Source organism: Emys orbicularis, chromosome 12 (genome assembly GCF_028017835.1).
Source record: "Emys orbicularis isolate rEmyOrb1 chromosome 12, rEmyOrb1.hap1, whole genome shotgun sequence".
Classification (NCBI taxonomy): domain Eukaryota; kingdom Metazoa; phylum Chordata; order Testudines; family Emydidae; genus Emys; species Emys orbicularis.
In genome coordinates, this window is record NC_088694.1 from 42,235,993 (window position 1) to 42,253,273 (window position 17,281).

General features: G+C 43.2%; 1 protein-coding gene across 1 annotated transcript; it reads left to right on the top strand.

Annotated features, from left to right (window-relative positions):
• The first annotated feature begins 303 nt into the window (after positions 1 to 303).
• LOC135886224 (olfactory receptor 6F1-like) lies at positions 304 to 1,134 on the top strand. Its single transcript, XM_065414059.1, has one exon. It carries the CDS (start codon positions 304 to 306, stop codon positions 1,132 to 1,134), a length of 831 nt encoding a protein of 276 aa, XP_065270131.1.
• The last annotated feature ends 16,147 nt before the right edge of the window (positions 1,135 to 17,281 follow it).

A 17,281-nucleotide genomic window follows, 5' to 3' on the forward strand; every position in this document is an offset into this window, starting at 1 on the left:
GTAAATCTGCAATGTTGGCATCTAAACATTTTTAATCTCTAGCCCTTAGGCTCCTAAGCAACTAACGTGATTTTGTAATGGGATTTAGGCTTCTAAATCATTTAGGAACCTTTGAAAATTTTACTTGTGATGTCCAACAATCCATGGAACAAAACTGCCCCTGAATTATGATCTCTTGTATCTTGACAGATGGAGCCTGTGACTGGAATAGAGAAGGAAAACCAGTCCAGGATACAGGAATTTATCCTCCTGGGATTCCCCGGCAGTCAATATTTGCAGATTTCTCTCTTTGTGGTGTTTACCATGATGTACGTCCTGACAGTTGCAGGAAATGTTGCCATCATAGTCCTAGTGAAGGCCCACCATCATCTCCACACCCCCATGTACTTCTTACTTTGCAACCTCTCCTTCCTGGAGATATGGTACACCACAGCCTGTGTCCCCAAGACAATTGCAATCTTCCTGGGGAAAAGCAGAACCATCCCCTTTGGTAGCTGCATCCTGCAGATGTACTTCATTTTCTCCCTGGGTTGCACAGAGTATTTCCTTTTGTCTGCCATGGCCTATGACCGCTATCTGGCCATTTGCTACCCATTGCACTATAGAACCATCATGAACAGCACCAAGTCTGCTCAGCTGGCCCTTGGTTCTTGGATGTCTGGTTTTCTGGCTATTTCTGTCCCAGCATCTCTGATAGCCAGGTTATTCTTCTGCAGCTCTAACGTCATCAATCATTTCTTCTGTAGCATAGATTCCTTGATCATTCTCTCCTGCACAGACACCTCGGTGATTGAGATGACAGCTTTCCTCATCTCGATCATTGTCATCCTGGGATCATGTTCCATAACCCTGGTCTCCTACATTTACATCATCTCCACTGTACTGAGGATCCCCTCGGCTCAAGGCCGGCAAAAGGCCTTTTCCACTTGCTCGGCCCATCTTATTGTCGTGACTATCTGGTACAGCTCCACCATCTTCCTCTATGTCCGGCCTTCCAAACAGAGCTCCTTGGAAATGAACAAGATTGTCAACACTTTGAACACTATTGTCACTCCGTTGTTAAACCCTTTCATTTACACTCTGAGAAATAAAGAGGTGAAGGATGCTTTATGGAAGGTATTCGGTGGGACATGAAGTTGTTTTTGAATGGTTTAGATCTTACTGGGCCTGCTTCTCAACCTGTGCTCATGTTCCCTTTGGTCAGAGCCAGCTCTAGAACAAATGGTGTCTCAGGTGAGGAGTGTCTTCAGCACTCCCCCCCCCCTCCATTTGTTAAACTTTTGAATACCTTATTTTTTACTGCAACTGTAGTCCATTTCACAACTTTGATGCATGGTTTGCATGCATGATTTATCCCTGTCATATAAGATGATAAATGTGCATGCTAGGATCTGCAAATCCGTATTTATTCATGCCATATATACACAAATAAAGAAATTCATTTACTCTAAGTTCATAGAAAATTTTTAATTTTAAGAGTAACTGAAATGGACTAAAATCAAGAAATTGAACTGTGTGCCAATATTGGGTGGACCAGTATTACACAGTGTTACAGGAGGTGACAGCCTTAGAATGTTAACCCTAATCCTTTACTACAAAAGGTCACTCTCCTCACCTAGACCCTCACGAACTGAAGCATAGCATCAGAGAGATCCAAAGACTAGCCAATGGCATTTTCAAGTGATAAAATAGCAAACGCTGTCAGTCTCTCATCTGCCATCATCAATCCAAGATAATTTTAATGAGCCTGAGCTTTGAAAAGGTGCGCTCACCACTCGCGACTGCAAGTGGAAGCGTGAGCAGAATCCTTAAAGCTATCCACACATTAGAAAAAGTGTCCTTCAGCTGTGCATCATGAATCCATTGGAGATGTTGGGGTGGAGAGTGCTTCCCATGTTGCAAAACGTGACGGACATTGTCCAATTTGACATAGAGGTCTTTATTATTGATGTCCGAACATTCCCCAGGTGTCAGCATCTGGTAAAGGTCCGTATAATTGTTCAAGAGTGTTTTCCTTTCTGCCGGCAACTTATTAAGGTCATACAAAAACCACAGGTCTTTTCATGGAGCTTCATTTGTCCGTACCTTTCTTTGATGGACACTCAAACAGTGTCAAAAAGTGAACAAAAAATTCCTTCTTGAATTTTTCTTCTGAGTTTCCCATCATCTCATCTCTGCCCTCATAACCAAACTGTCTCTTCTTCCAATGCATACAAGTTTCCTTGAAGATGGTCTCAACTCCTAAGTTTTCTACCATTTCTTTGGCAGCAGTGATGGCATCTTCAAATCCGTTGTCTCTGTAGGCCACAATGAAATCAAGGCAGCTTCTCATCAAAGTAGTAGCAATTGCGATGTCCATCGACTGAGTTTGTAATGCATGCTTAAAACAATTGCTTGGAACAAGACATTGTGCCAAACCACAATTAAAACCAGAAATTTGAAGTCGGTGATCTGGTTTGCCAGGCTTTAAACCTTGTGTCAGATTCCAGACTCGGCTTTACTCAACTGCTCCAGTTCCATCAGGGCATCGTAAACCTCAGTCACTTGGTACCTCACTGGCCTTACGCTGTCAATGCGGCTCTCCCAGTGAGTGTCACTTAGCAGCTTCACAGTCAGATTTGTAACATTGTACGTGAGGACCTTCCACCTGATAGATGATGCTGAAAACAGGATGTATATCCTTTGCAGTACTCCAAAGAGTGATACTGAATCTACAGAAGATGAAGCCGCATTTGACACAACCAGGTTGAGGGAACGGCAGCCACAAGGCAAGAAGAAAGCTTTTGGATTCAGCACAAGGATCCTTGCCTGGATGCCACAGTTTCTTCCCTTCGTGTTTGTTCCATTGTCATATCCTTGGCTGTGGGAGTCCTAAAGCTTTATTTTATTCTAATTCAAAACATTCATGAACAGTTCTGTTTGGCCTTTTCCAGTAGAGTCGTCCACAGACCGGAAACAGATAAAGTGTTCCTTTACTTGGATACAGCCATCCTCATCATCAACAAATTTTACTGTAAATGACATCTTTTCACTGTGACTAATGTTGGGAGTGCAGTCCATTATTATGGTGTTGTACTTCACTTTGTTGAGCCGCATCAATATGTTGTCAAACACCTTCCTTTTCATAAGATCAATCAATTTGTTTTGAATTGTTTTGCTGCAGTAAAGGGTCCATAGCTTCTTTACGTGCTCACGCATGACATCGTCATATTTCCCAAGGAGCTCTACCAAACCAAGGAAATTACCATTATGTTCAGTGAACAATTTATCTGACGAGCCCCGGAAAGCCAAATTATTCTTTGCAAGAAAGAGGGTAATTGAGATAAGAAGCTTGAGCATGTTCCTCCAATGCTGAGTTTCTACATTAATAATGTGCTGGTTTTCTGTGTCTCAGCATTTATTCAGCTTTAGCCTGTGCTTGACCTCCATCCATTTGGTGTAGGCTGCAAAATGGCCAGGTGACTTTTCATGTTGTTTCAGAGCATCAATTAAGTTGTGCCAGTAATTGTACCTGGAAAGCAGAAGCAACGATTTGACATTCTTGTCTAATATTTTGCAACAAAAACAGACCACTTTGTCAGTTGATTTCAGTTAAACTATTCAGTTTCTCACCATTCTTAAGCATTCTGACTTTGAGAAGTGTCACTTCTGCTCATTTACTGGAAATGTCATAGGCTCAATTTTGCCCGGCCCGTTCAAAATAGCATGATGAATATCGGCAGAGTTTAGGATCACCAGCCATAAAGCAGTATCGAGTTGTGGTGTGTAAATTTTCTCACTGCTTGTTCTGTCATCATGCAAGGTTGATTCTTCTTTTATCATTTCTCTCCTTTTCATGTTAACCAGATTTTTCTTTGTCTTTACTCTCCTTTTCATGTGACCACATTGTTTTTTATCATCACTCTCCTTTACACTGCCAGGAAAACTGGATGATTCTCCATCTCTTTCCTTACATTTCCGTTCCTTATTTTCACGTAAATCTGGTAATTCCTTAGTAATAGGACTTCCATCATTTACGCTTAGCTCCTAAATTTCTTCTGCACTTCTCCTCAATTTCTTTCAGTACTGCCTAAAGCCTGGTCTGTGTTGTTCTGTTTCAGATATTTTCCCATCAAATTTGCCCCTTACTGCAAACTAGATTGCAATTGAGCTTTTTGCTTCCTATACTGAGCTACTGAAGGCTTCTTAGGTGCCATATTTTATTTTCTACAGGGGAAAACAGAAAATATTAGGGAGAGCAAAAGTCTATGTTCCACAATCTTAGAAAGTCATCAAACATTATGTATTAAGCATGGCAAAAGAAGTAACAGTATTTTTTTATATTGTTGTCTAGATAGGAATTCAATAGATATCTCTGGGATTTCATTAACTATGTCCTTTATTAGTTGCTACTTACATCCTTCAAGTCTAAAAACACAAGTACACTTTCACAATTACACAATAAAACAAGGTTCACAATACCACAACTGGGCTCTCACTTCATTTCAGTTCCTTCTTATATCTCACTGACTGATTGGCGACACCCCACTCTTTACATACCTGCGAGGGCATAGCTGACAACATTCTAGGAGGTTCAAGGAAAATGTAGCTCTCAGAAAGTCTGGAAGGTTCCACAAGATTCTACAAAGGTCCAGAACATTCTAGGAGGTTAGTGAAAAATGAATCCATGTACAGAATACCTGAAACATTTTACTTCAAACATTCTGTTTTCCATTTTTAGCTAACAACAAAAACAGCACCCGAACCCTGGCACCCCCCCAAGCACGGCACCCCCGGTGCTCACATTTGTTGCCTGCCCCTAATTCTAGCTCTGCCTTTGGTAGTAACTGTTCTTGCTGTTATTCATTTAATCCTAGTTTCAATTTTACATTTACACCTTTTATATTTGGGTAAAATTTTCAGAAATGCATCAGGGCCAGAATTGCAAAGGAATTTAGGCACCTAAAGATTCAGGTACACATTTAAATACCATTACAAATCTGGCTTCTAGGAGCCTAATTTTTATTGATAATCTATCAGACGTGATCTCCAAAATGTCATATTTTCTAAGATATTTAGGTCTCTAAAGATGCAGATAGATGCTTAGTGGGATTTTCAAAAGCACTACAGCAGATTAGGCACCAAAATCCCATTGATTTCAGTGATAGTTATGCACATAACCTGCTTAGCTACTTTTAACATTTCCACAAGGAACCTCACTGCACCTTTAGGAATCTAAGTACTTTTGAAAATCTGTCCCTAAAAGTCTATCTATAGTACTCCTCCACAGCCATGGGCGGTGGGTGAACCCTGGGCTCAGGGAGGCTAGCCCCTGGCCTGGACCACCACTTCTGCCTGAGGACCCACCCCTCCTGTTGGACCCCGGAGTCTACCCCCCTCCCGGCGCAGCAGCCAGCCCCCGGCCCCGGCCGCCTGAGCACCCCCAGCCTCAGAATGCTGGGAGGGCGGTCAGCATGCTGGGCAGTCAGCGTGGACTCCCTCTCCCAGCCCCAGAGTGCAGGCCAGCCCCCATTAGCTCCCTAGTCCCAGCCTGAGGCCCTGGCCACAGGGGGGAAGAGCCCCCCACAGCACAGCCCAGGAAGCAGAAAGGGGTCTGGGGATGGAGCATGGGTGGGGTCACGCAAGGCTGTTTGGGGAGGCACATCCTCCCCCTGCCTTCGATACCCACCGCTCATGTCCACAGCCCAGTGGAATCTATGAGCATCTTTCAACTGAATTAAATGGGCTTTAGATCAGGCCCTATGCAGACATTACTTTTAGCAATTCACATTTAGGCCCCCATCCTGAGATCATTACTCATGTGCTAAATTTTATTGTTTTGAGTAGTCCAGTTGACTCTAATGGGACTACTCACACTAGGAAAGAAAGCTTGTGCATAAAGCATCTGCAGGATCAAGACCTTAGTGACATAGGACAAAATTCTGAGTGCAGATCCAATATTTAAATTTGTAGAGACTCCAGTGTTTTTATGATCTGTGGTGTATGATTGGTTGGTCAACGCACATGACATTGTTTCTGTCCCCTGATTCAATAGCTGAAAAATTATTAAACTACAGAATAAAGAACAACATGCATGTTATATAGAGTGATGGACAACACTGGTGGATTTTTTTTTAATTAGTGAAGAATTTCAAAAAATCAAACAGTTCTCTTTTTAAGGGTTCTAAGCTGGGGTGAGGATGCTACATGTTGGTAAATGGACACAATTCAATACTGGTTTTCATAAAGGTTTCAATTTAAACTTTGACAAAAAATGAAAGGAAATTTTTTCATTAAAAAATAAAACAAAAATTCACTATGTCAACAGTTGATTACAAAACTTTTCATTTTTGAAAAAGGTCATTTTTCAACAAAAAATCCCTTTTTTGATTGAAAATTTTGCCCACCTCGGATAATGAAAAACAAATACCAATATGGCTTGTTTACACATCAGTACTTGTGTTTGCTGGTGGACTTGGATACAGATATGTATAAAAATCTGCAAACATTTGTGTAAACAAAAACTCATTAATATGTCAAAAGTGATAACACCATGGTATAAATATGGTCAGGTTAAATAGTATTTGGAATTCAAATACATGATCACAAACATTATTTTGTAGCATTTGATGGGCTGTACTCATGAGATCATTCAATTATAATGGATGGAAATTGTAGGATGGTTATCAAGGCACTGATCTGAGGCATAGTTATGGAACAGCTGCTATGGGACTCCATCACTAAGGAATTACAAGACAGAAGTATAACTAATGGTGATCAATATGGTTTTACAGAAAGTGTTTTTTGTTAAATGAACTTGATTTAATTTGTGGAAGTAGAGCAAGAACTGACAGGGATTTGAAGGGGATTTCAATGCAAACAGTCACCTCTGTGAGCAAGAGTCAGGCTAGCTGTAACCCTAATAACGCGAGATTTGTAGAAGCGAGGATTGTGTGAGGCGAATGGGAAAGAACTGTGTGAGAAGTTGTTGCGACCTTCTGTAGATAAGTATGGAATGTAGACTAGAGTCTAAATAGATGTGAAAAATAAGATATCAGGATGACCTATGTATAAACAAAATGCAGTTGTTGCTCATTATTGTATGTAACAAAAGGTATAAATGCTTGCTGTAATTGTTTACCTGTAGAGAGACCTGTTTAGCTCTCTCCCTCCATGCAATTGCTAGAGATAATAAAGTATCTGACTACTGCACCCAAAAAGAGACCGATAACTCTGTTTTTCTCCAACAATTTGGGGGCTCGTCTAGGATGGCAATGCCCGCTGAGACAGCGGCAACTGTTGCGGACCGTTCCCCTGTGAACCCCATGGTGCCACAATAGAGGTAAGAGACCTTTTGAAATCTCTATTGGGGTGTCGGAGGAGGACCGTCCGTGGGGCCGTCTGTCCCTTTTGGGCTTACGCCATCTGAACTTATTGACTGTGCAGCAAGATCAGATGCAGAGCAGTGCTGGGGAACTGTTTTTCTGCCCCCAATAAGGTTAGTTTGATGTGGTGCTGCGGACTTAGTTTTGCCACCCCCAATAAGGTTAATGCATAAGGGAAATGCATTAGGTTAATGCACTGGTGCAGAGGGGTTGTGGTAACATCCTCAGAGAAGAACACAGGTGTGTTAAGTCTGGACAGAGGGGTTGTGGTGACACCCTCAGGTTAAAAAAAAACAATAATAAAAAAGGAGGAAAAAAGATAAAAAGAGGAGAAAACCGATGCTTCGTGGTATTTAGAAACAGGGGCCTTGGTGAGTGTGTGTGTGTGTGTACACCAGTGTGAATGAGAGTCGCTGGAAGACACCAGAGTATTCTGCAAAGCTGTCGGCTCATGACCAAAAATATTCTAAAGCAAGCCTGGTGACTCTGCCTAGAGGATCGGTAAAAGATCCGACCCACAGTGGGCTTTCTCTGCCTGGCATCATCCGGCGAGGGGCCTGCCTGGGTCTAGGATTGTGTGAACCCATCTTCCCTCCCCTTTCCTCTCTGTGTGAGCCACTGACATCTGATCATCTCACTGGAAGCAATGAGAGTAAGCGGCGCCGTCTCTCGGAGACTAGCCGACGCTCTTTGCTGAATGGAGGTGTAGGAGGGTCGTGGCCATCCTCGTTAACCTCTCCTGTGTGAGTGCCCTGTAGGGTGAGACCCATCGTTTATGAGCCGCTAGCGGACAGGGCGTTCTCCCTGTATGTGATTGGAAAATGGGTGGGGGAACAGTCTAAGCATTCTCCCTCACCCCCTAAGGGTACCCCAGCATATTACATGTTCGTATATTATGGTCCTAGAACCTGCAGCTATTTAGACATTGAAATCTTTACATGCATGAAAATCCATCTAAACAATGCCCACTAGAAGGTACCTTCAATCTAGATAAGATCATACATCTCAGAGGATCTTTTAATCACTAAAAAGCCTCTGACACACAATGGGAGCAATTTGTCTATTGAGGAAAGGAACGGGTTAATTTGAAATTCAGCTTGGCCCAGAGATAAAGAGAAAGCTGCTCTGCGTTCAAGGTCAAGAATCAACGCAGACCATGCCAAGTACAAAGAAAACCTGCTTTCGGCCCCAGCTGGCTGTGAAAAAAATATAGACAGAGGCAAACCAAAGGCAATACAAGTTATAGGACTGAGATTACATTTGCAAAGCTTAACTGTCCAGTGAGATCCAACAGTCTGCCTTTGCGATCCTGGAGCCAGCGTGGTTTGGGGACGCTGAAGAAACCACAGGCAGCTGGCCTGGACTGGAATCTCTGAAAGAGATGCCACAGGAGACCCCAGGGTGTAAAAGAACAGCCCTCCTAAGAGTGTAAGCAAGTTGGAGATTCTGGACAAGCTGTATACAGGATAATCTCCCGTCCACCTCTCCCCCTTCTCTGGACGTTATACACAGACATGGCCCGTCTGAACGTACGTGTGTGAGTATGAAAGTGGCGTAGGGCTTTGGGCATTAATGTTTATTTTCCCTGAGTGACGTGGGAGCGTTCCCAACACTCTCTGTTGTTGTTTTATTATTGTATTAATGAAGCTTTAAAATTCAGTCATATGATTTTTTTTCTTTATCTTCCCCCAACGATCCTGCGGTGTCAGCCTGATCACCTGACATGAGGGATAGATTGGTACCAGAAATTTGTCACAGTTTGTTGGAAAATTGCGAAAGGGGGGAGCCCTGCAGAATGCACACCATCTCTTTCTTTTGCCCTTGTTATTTTATGTTTGCTTTGCTTGGTATTGTTGGTGTTATATGTTGAGGATTGCATGATTAAAAGTGTGCCCACTCTCAGCCACAGTAAGTCTGAGAACCGGAGAGGGGTTTAGCATTCCTTCGTCCACCCCGGTTGACCGGGAAGGGTATCAGGTGGATCTACCCCCAGTCATAGCAGGACTGGGCAATAGAGAAGTTGGAGAAAAGGGAAGAGATGTGTACTTGATAACTAGAATTGAGCAATTAAGAGCATAGATCAAGAACCAGGCAGCAACTCAAACCTACGCCCAGGGCAAGTTGCAAGCCTTGAGACAGGACTTCCAGGCAGAAAAGGAAGCACTGGCTAAACAAGTATCGGTCCTTCAGGGACTTGTCAAAATTTAACCATTTGTGCTCAACATACGCCGTAACAGCAGTGTGTTTGCCACAAGAGGAAATTGAATAGTTAAATGCCAATGGGCGATGCGTTTTTGCCCAGGTGGCAAGCCTCAAAAGGGAGGACTCAGGTAGCCTTGTGAGTAAGAATGTTTAAGGGAAGAGACCAGGAAGGGTGGGGGCTAGTTGAGAAGCCCACCCTCCTAGCTAAATTGGTAGTGGAACAAGCCGGTGCCCATGGAAGTGACAGTTCAGAGAGAAAAGCAGGATCAGGCCCAAGCGGGCAGGCAACAGATAGAGTATTTGGAAAACAGGATGGAAACTTTGAGGGCATAGTGGAAAGAAAGGAGTAAGTAATTATAAGCATGGGGATTTCAAATCCCCAGGACAATAATTGGAATGGTAAAATCTGGATTGGGTGTTGTTTTGTGACACAAGCAAGTGATTTAAGGAAAGAGAGTGAGAAGCTAACTCTGTAGTTGCTAGAGGGAATTAAGCAGTTTAACTTTGTAAAATGCTAAAGAGGAAAGTTCTTGGTGTCTTTGAAATGTTTTGCACACCATCAGTCTTTGGAAGCAAGGACATGAAAGGTTAACCCACTCCCCATATTGCACATGGGGATCCTTCTGGCTACCTCAGATTTCTAGCCAGAGGGCTGGGGAGGGAGGAAAGCTATTGGACACCAGAGGTTGTACTGAGTGGACTCCTCAAAAGTGGGTGTGCTCGTCCTGGCTTGTTGCTCCAAACCTCTGTAATAAAGTTATTTTACTGGAAGGGTATATGTGGCATACATTGAATAATAAGACTAATGTACTGTATAATGGCAATGTGTATGTGTTCATTGTTGGGAAAAGGTGTATGAGTGAAGAGTGGAAGTTTCCTTTGTAGGTTAAAAGAAGCCAAGAAGGGGAGAAGGAAAAAGAACAGAACAAATTAACTAAAAAAAAAATAGCTAGCAAGCTCAGTCTAAAGATAAGATGCTGGCCCCGTTCAAGGACACTGCTCACAGCTAAGACTTGGCTGACAACCAAGAAAAGGGGGGGGCTGAATGTACCCAAGCAGCTATGAGATCTGCAAAACACTGCCGGCATTAATGAAATGTGTTAGGTTTCTTTTCTCACAGGTAAAGAAGCGCTACCCAAAGACCCTAGCAGCCCTGCCACTCCTTGGAACCAGGAGACTGGATCTATGTAAGGGTCCACCAACGAAAGACTGCTTTGGCTCCATGCTGGAAAGGCCCTTATTAAGTCCTGCTAACTACCAACACTGCTGTGAAGTGCCAAGGACTGACTGCCTGGACCCATGCTTCTCACTGCAAAAAAGACCCCTCACCTTGGGAGGATTCTCCTACTGATGATTAGCCTATTTCTCCTTCTAGCTCTGCTGTGCCTTCTGGACAGCAGGGAAAAAAGACAAGGTGAAGTGCTAGTAACCTCTCCCTTGTCCACTGACAGACCTACTGTGCCTTTGGATTTTTTTAGAAGAATCAAACCATTACAGGGTGATGTGCTGGTAACCTCTCCCCTGTATGATGCTGAACCATGACTGTTTCAGGAAAAGAGAAGAAGGAGCACTCGCTCCATTGAAATCACCAAAGTCCAGGGATTCCTGCCTACAAAAGACATTAAGAACTAACCCTGGTGAAGAAACAAAGAATTATACACTGGCAGGAAGAAACTTGTGGGACCCATGCTTGGGAATGTGGTATTGATTGGATTTTGGGGTTTATTCTACAGGCTGCGCCCTGTGTTTTGGATAAGTCCTTCAGCATGTATTGTCCTCCCTAATTGGATTTTAAATGACAAGTACCAAAGGCACCTTGTTGCCACTGCCCCTGCCATCTCCTCCTCCAAGGCCTTCACACTTTAGTGATTTATTTAAATATTGTTTGGGGAAAAAATATTTTTTAATGTTCAGTATATCCCATATAAGCAAACAATTGAGTGGAAAAAGACTGGTCAGAGAAGATAAAAGTATATGATATCACTACAAATGAACCCCAAGAATCTGTAATTGAAATTGATGGTTTCTATAATGAAGTAGATATGATGGCTGTCCCTGGAGTTTGCAATGTGTTCGATGAAAGAGGCCCTTATTGTTATTTGGTCACCCAATTAGTGAATAATTAAATGCATACCCAAAGAGTTTGTTCTGCCACTGGAAATTTTACCTGTATTGAAATTACTCCACTGACTGATAATGTAACCTGTACTCTATTGCAATATACCTCCCCTCTTATGCCATTAATATTAATGCCTCCCGGAAGTATATAAAGGTGTACAACCAACAGATGTGGTATAGTACTACACCAAAGAGAGATGTATTAGGATATCGATGGACTGTGATTAATACTACACTAGGGACTGTCAAATTTACATTGCCCTTATCCAGTTTCCAGATCACCTCTATATACCCAAATTGCTCACAGGGAGCTGCCATTAGACTAGCACAACAAAGGGCCTGGGTTATTTCCTCTAGAAAGAAGAGGGACTTGGCCGGATCCCTGTGGGATGGGGCCAAAAGTGCAGCAGCAATTTGGAATATTCTTAAGGGCCAACAACATGATGAGAAATTAGGGCAACTAGAAAAGGCCACTGGTCTTATGTCTGGAGCACAGCTGACCCAGGTGCAAGCTGGAGTTGGTGAATTACATGTTATTTCTACCCTTAGTTAATAACCAGGAGCAGTTGACAGAGATGGTATTGAAGATCACTGAGGCTGGGAAGGTATTGCAGTGGGATTTGGCATGTTCAGAATTCAAGATTTCCTGAATGACCAGCTGATGGCCATTCGGAGTGATCTCGAGCATGAGGCATAGCCTACTGCCCTTACAGCTACCTCAGGAATGCCATCTGATTTGTGGCCATGGAGACATACTTGGAGATTTTCAGGATGGAGTTGTATATACTCATAGTGCTCCTCCCAAGCATATGGGCCGGTAGGAGGGGTGTGGGCTGCCACATACCAAACCCTGCCGGGTCCATGGGGAGGATGCATGTGGGACTGGATTATTCACCGTGATATCTGGGAGATATCCGGGGCCAGGGCAGGTTGGCCGGGGCCGGAGCCGGGGCAGGTCGGCCGGAGCCACTCGGCCGGGGCCGGAGCCACTGGGCCGGGGCCGGAGCCACTGGGCCAGGGCTGGAGCCACTGGGCCGGGGCCGGAGCCGCTGGGCCGGGCCGCTGGGCCGGGGCTGGGGCAGGTCGGCTGGGCCGCACCGCCGCACAGCGCCTCGCTGGAACCCTCCTCGTGTCCCCCCGCCCCAGCTCACCTGCACGAAGTCGCCACTTGCTTCTCAGCCCTCCCAGGCTTCCCACGAGAACAGCTGATTCACGGGAAGCAGGGGAGGGGGAGGAGAAGAGGGGTGGAGCATTCAGGGGAGGAGGCGGAGGTGAGCTGGGGCCGGGGGCAGTGCGGAGAGCTGCCGGAGCTGCCGGAGTCTTGAAACTAATTCCTAGCTGGGACACTGTAATTGGACAACCGGGTCAGAAGCATGGCCTAGCTCCTTCCTCTTGGGGTGATCTCCACTTACTTTTTCTTCACTCTTTATTTCCTAGTGTCTCCATAAAATCATAAGTATGCACAATGTCAAATTGTAAGTATCAGAAATGCACCCCATTCTGGTTATGAGCTGGTTACACCTTGAATGGTGGGAGATTCTGGACACGGCTTTTATTCACTTAGATCTGCCGGGCATTTTTCGAAGAAAGAGTATTTCCTTTGAAAATATTTGGCCATTTTCAGTTGAAATTGTCAACATTGTGAACATTTTTCATGACAAGTAATCATGCATTTTTTTCTGTGTTGTTTGTAATGCAATTGACAAAATGATCAAAGATATCTCAGAATGGACATTTTTAAAAATGTTCAGTGCATGAAAATTTTCAGACACTGTTGCCGGTGAGAGATGGGGAAGACTGCACCGTTTTCACTTCACCAATAAAAGGAGGGAGGTGTTGAGCATTCTGAATGGGTGAACCCTTGGAGACAGAAGGCTGACTACTCCAACTGGACGGGGGATGAGAGGAGGTGAGCTTTACCTGAGGTAGTCAGAGTGTTCTCCAGACTGTCTCTCCCTGCCTAGGAGTGGTTGACTATTTTGCCTTAAAAGGGGTTTCCCGAACTTCTCTGGGAGAGAGAAACTGGATTTGGAAACATGGAGGAGGCCTCCTATGTTGTGGAGACTTTTTCCCCTGTAAGTAACACCTATTGCTGCTGCAGAGCACTCCATTCTCTGGACAAATCAGCACCCTCATCACCTCACAACACACAAGGATCCTGAGGCCTGCAGTGACTCATGAGGAAAAGTGGGTCCCTCCACATCATGGAGCCAACTTGTGTCGAGTAAACTGGACTTGTGAATCCAAGAAAACCCATGCTGGGGGGTAGTATTACTTGCAGGTTGTATGGTGTTACTGATGTACCTCATCCACATCAATCTTCCCCTTCCCGTAAAAAAATATTTGGATGATTTTGTTGGGGATTGGTCCTGCTTTGATCGGGGGTTGGACTAGATGACCTCCTGAGGTCCCCTACAACCCTGATATTCTATGATTCTATGAGATGCTTCCTCCATATTTCCCGTTGTAAATAAAGTGTCCCTTGGTTGTTTGTTATAGATGTGTCAAAAGAGTATATATAGTAGGTATCAGGCAAGTCATAGGGTAAAGCGCCAGGTCGGGGATAGTCAAAACCACATAGGGAGTTAAGGACTGACTACCATAACAGTCACTTGGAGACTCCATCCATTAGTGGCTAGGAACCCAGGCCGTTGAAACCCACAGCAGCCAAATCAGAGGGACACTAGGTAAGGGCTCCTGTTGATGATTGACTGCTCTTAGAGGCACAGTGACCCACAAAACCACTTAACATAGATATTTATCTTGTCAGTGGTATATTTCGTACAAAATTACACATGGCAACTGTGTCTGAAAGTTTTCAGGTATTAGACATTTATTTCAATATCCATTCTGTTACGTTTTTTGATCAGAGAGAGTGAGAAACAGAGACTTTTGACTTTTAAAACACTTCTAATAAACATCAGTACAGGAACACAGAAAAAACAAAATTAAATAAAGTACAAATTCAAAACCAGTTGCTCACTCCAACACTACATTGTTCATTTCCAATAGTCCACTGCTGCATAACTTTTTTCAAATTGCTTATAAGAATATCATATCTAAACTCCAAATGAAGACATGAAACCACAAAAACTTTAACAAAAAAATAAAAAAGAACATCAGCAATCCCAGTATCAATAAATGTACATCATCTATGTTTTAAAATGGACCTCTTTGCTTGACCCAAAATAAAGATTTCAAAGTGTACATCAGATCTGCTTGTGAGCATATACTTAACAGTAAAATAAATATAGTAGGAGAAAAATCAAGGGACAATAACTGAAAAATACCTCAAAGTAAAACAAAATGATGTGTGTCACTTGGAACAAGTAAGAAACATGAAAAATCATCTCCATGTCAAATAAGGACCTGACATGGACACCTACAGATTCAAATGACATACAGACAAATTCATGGCAATAGCCCCATGAAGAATTGTCCACTGGAGATCATCCTTCCTTTTTTCAATATGAGGATTGTATACAGTTCACCAGGCTGGATGATTGAAGTCTGACAAAAGAAGCTATCTCCTCCATACTGTGTCAGGATAATCAACAAACATTCTAAAATGATGAATCTTTACCACAAACATATTCAATGACTTATGGTCTAAGGTATTAAGAGAAAGTTCAGAAGACCCATTGAAATCAAGCAAGCTGCCAGGGTTGTCAACATCCCAGTCCACAAGAAAAGCAACAGGCAAGAAAATAGAAACATTAGTATAATCAGGAATGGCTCACTCAAGGAGGCAACTATCCAGATTGATAATATTGCCCCTAGGAAGGACAGATTTCACCAATGATAAAAACCAAGATAATCAGTGAATCGAATGAATACCAAGCTTGATAGCCAAGATATCTGCTGAGACCCATGTAAAATTAGTAAAATCAGTTAAACAAACCAGGTTTGTTACACCTGCTGCAATAAGGGAAGAGAAAAGACTCCTAGAAACCAGACCTGGAATCCTCACAGCTGGGTTTTAAGCAGTGATTCTCAAACTTTTGTACTGGTGACCCCTTTCACACAGCAAGCCTCTGAGTGTGACCCCCCTTATAAATAAAAACATTTCTTTATATATTTAACACCATTAAAAATGCTGGAGGCAAAGCGGGGTTTGGGGTGGAGGCTGACATCTCGCAACCCCCCACATAATAACCTCATGACCTGCTAAGGGGTCCTGACCCCCAGTTTGAGAACCCCCGGTTTTAAGCAATAGTTTCAGCAAACAGCCCTGGGAATTCCAGCCACCTATCCTGGAGCCTCATCTTAAAAAATCTACAAGGATTAAAAAGGCTTTGGTTAAAAAAAAAAAAAAAGTAACACCTCAAAACTGAGGCAGCCAGGATCCAACCAAAAAAACCACAAAAGCCACACCCACCACCTGTCAAAGAAAAGCAAAGGTGAGTTGTTTCCAAGAAACAGGCTTGTCCCCAAATAACAGCTGCTGTAAATACTGTAACTGAAAAGTAACAACTCTGCTCTCAAAAGATCAATAAGACCGTGACACTCTTCCACAAAGGGCAGATACAAAATATTCTACCTCAGCCATCCCTGGCCATCCCAGGAAAAATCTAACAAGACCTTCTGAACTATTTCTAAAAGGAGTGGAGGGGGATCCAAAAGTATACACATGCCACAACATAGCGGCAATTTAATTATTAATCACTAACACCCACCATCGGAACAAGAGTTGAGGCAAACACCACTTCCACCATTGCAATCTCCCCTCCAACTTTTCCATAACTCTCTCCCAATCCTGACTCAAAATATCATCTGGTCCTAGCATATTTCACAATGCCTTAAAGCCATATCACCTCCTCAGTAGCCCCCTCTTGGCAAAGTTGTAGGGTGGGAGATCACCCAAGCCCCCAGAAGTGACCCATTCTTCCCCCAATTTAAGCGACCTGAGGAAGCCTGCTGAAAAAGAGTACTGAAATTTAGTCAAGACCTGGACATCGCTATCATGGGTAATAAACACAGTCACATTGTCAGCACAAATTTTCACTAGAGTGCAAACTGGACCAGGAAGAGAAAGGTCAAGAAGGTGGTTTCAAAACATGCATAACAGAGGCTCAATAGAAAGAGCATACAATAACCCAGAGAGGTTGCAATCCTCTGTGATTCCCCTACAGACTGGAAAGGGGGTGCTCAAAATACTATTCACCTTAATTAGACTATATATCTCAATATACAGTAAATGAATGCAGAAACCTGGGTCCAAAACGAAAACCACAAAGGATGAGAAAAAAAATCCATGATCTACATGACCAAAGGTCTTCTCTCGATGAAGGGGAAAGAACCCAATGTGCAAACCAAACATTTTTGAGGTTGAAATTACATTCTGCAATAGAAAAAGGTTTTCAAAAATGCCTCTTTTGGGGATGCAATAGGTTTGTTCAGGGTGCACTACTGAACAAGTCACATTTTTCAGACTATTGGCCAAGGCCTTTGAAAAAAAATATACAGGTGGAGCAAAGCAGGGAAACAGGTCTCCAATTCTTGCACCTTTCCAAGGCCTCCTTCTTTAGGCAATAGGGTAAGAACTGCTTGATGACCAATGAGTGGCAATATCTTCTCTCTGATGTTCCCCTGAAAAA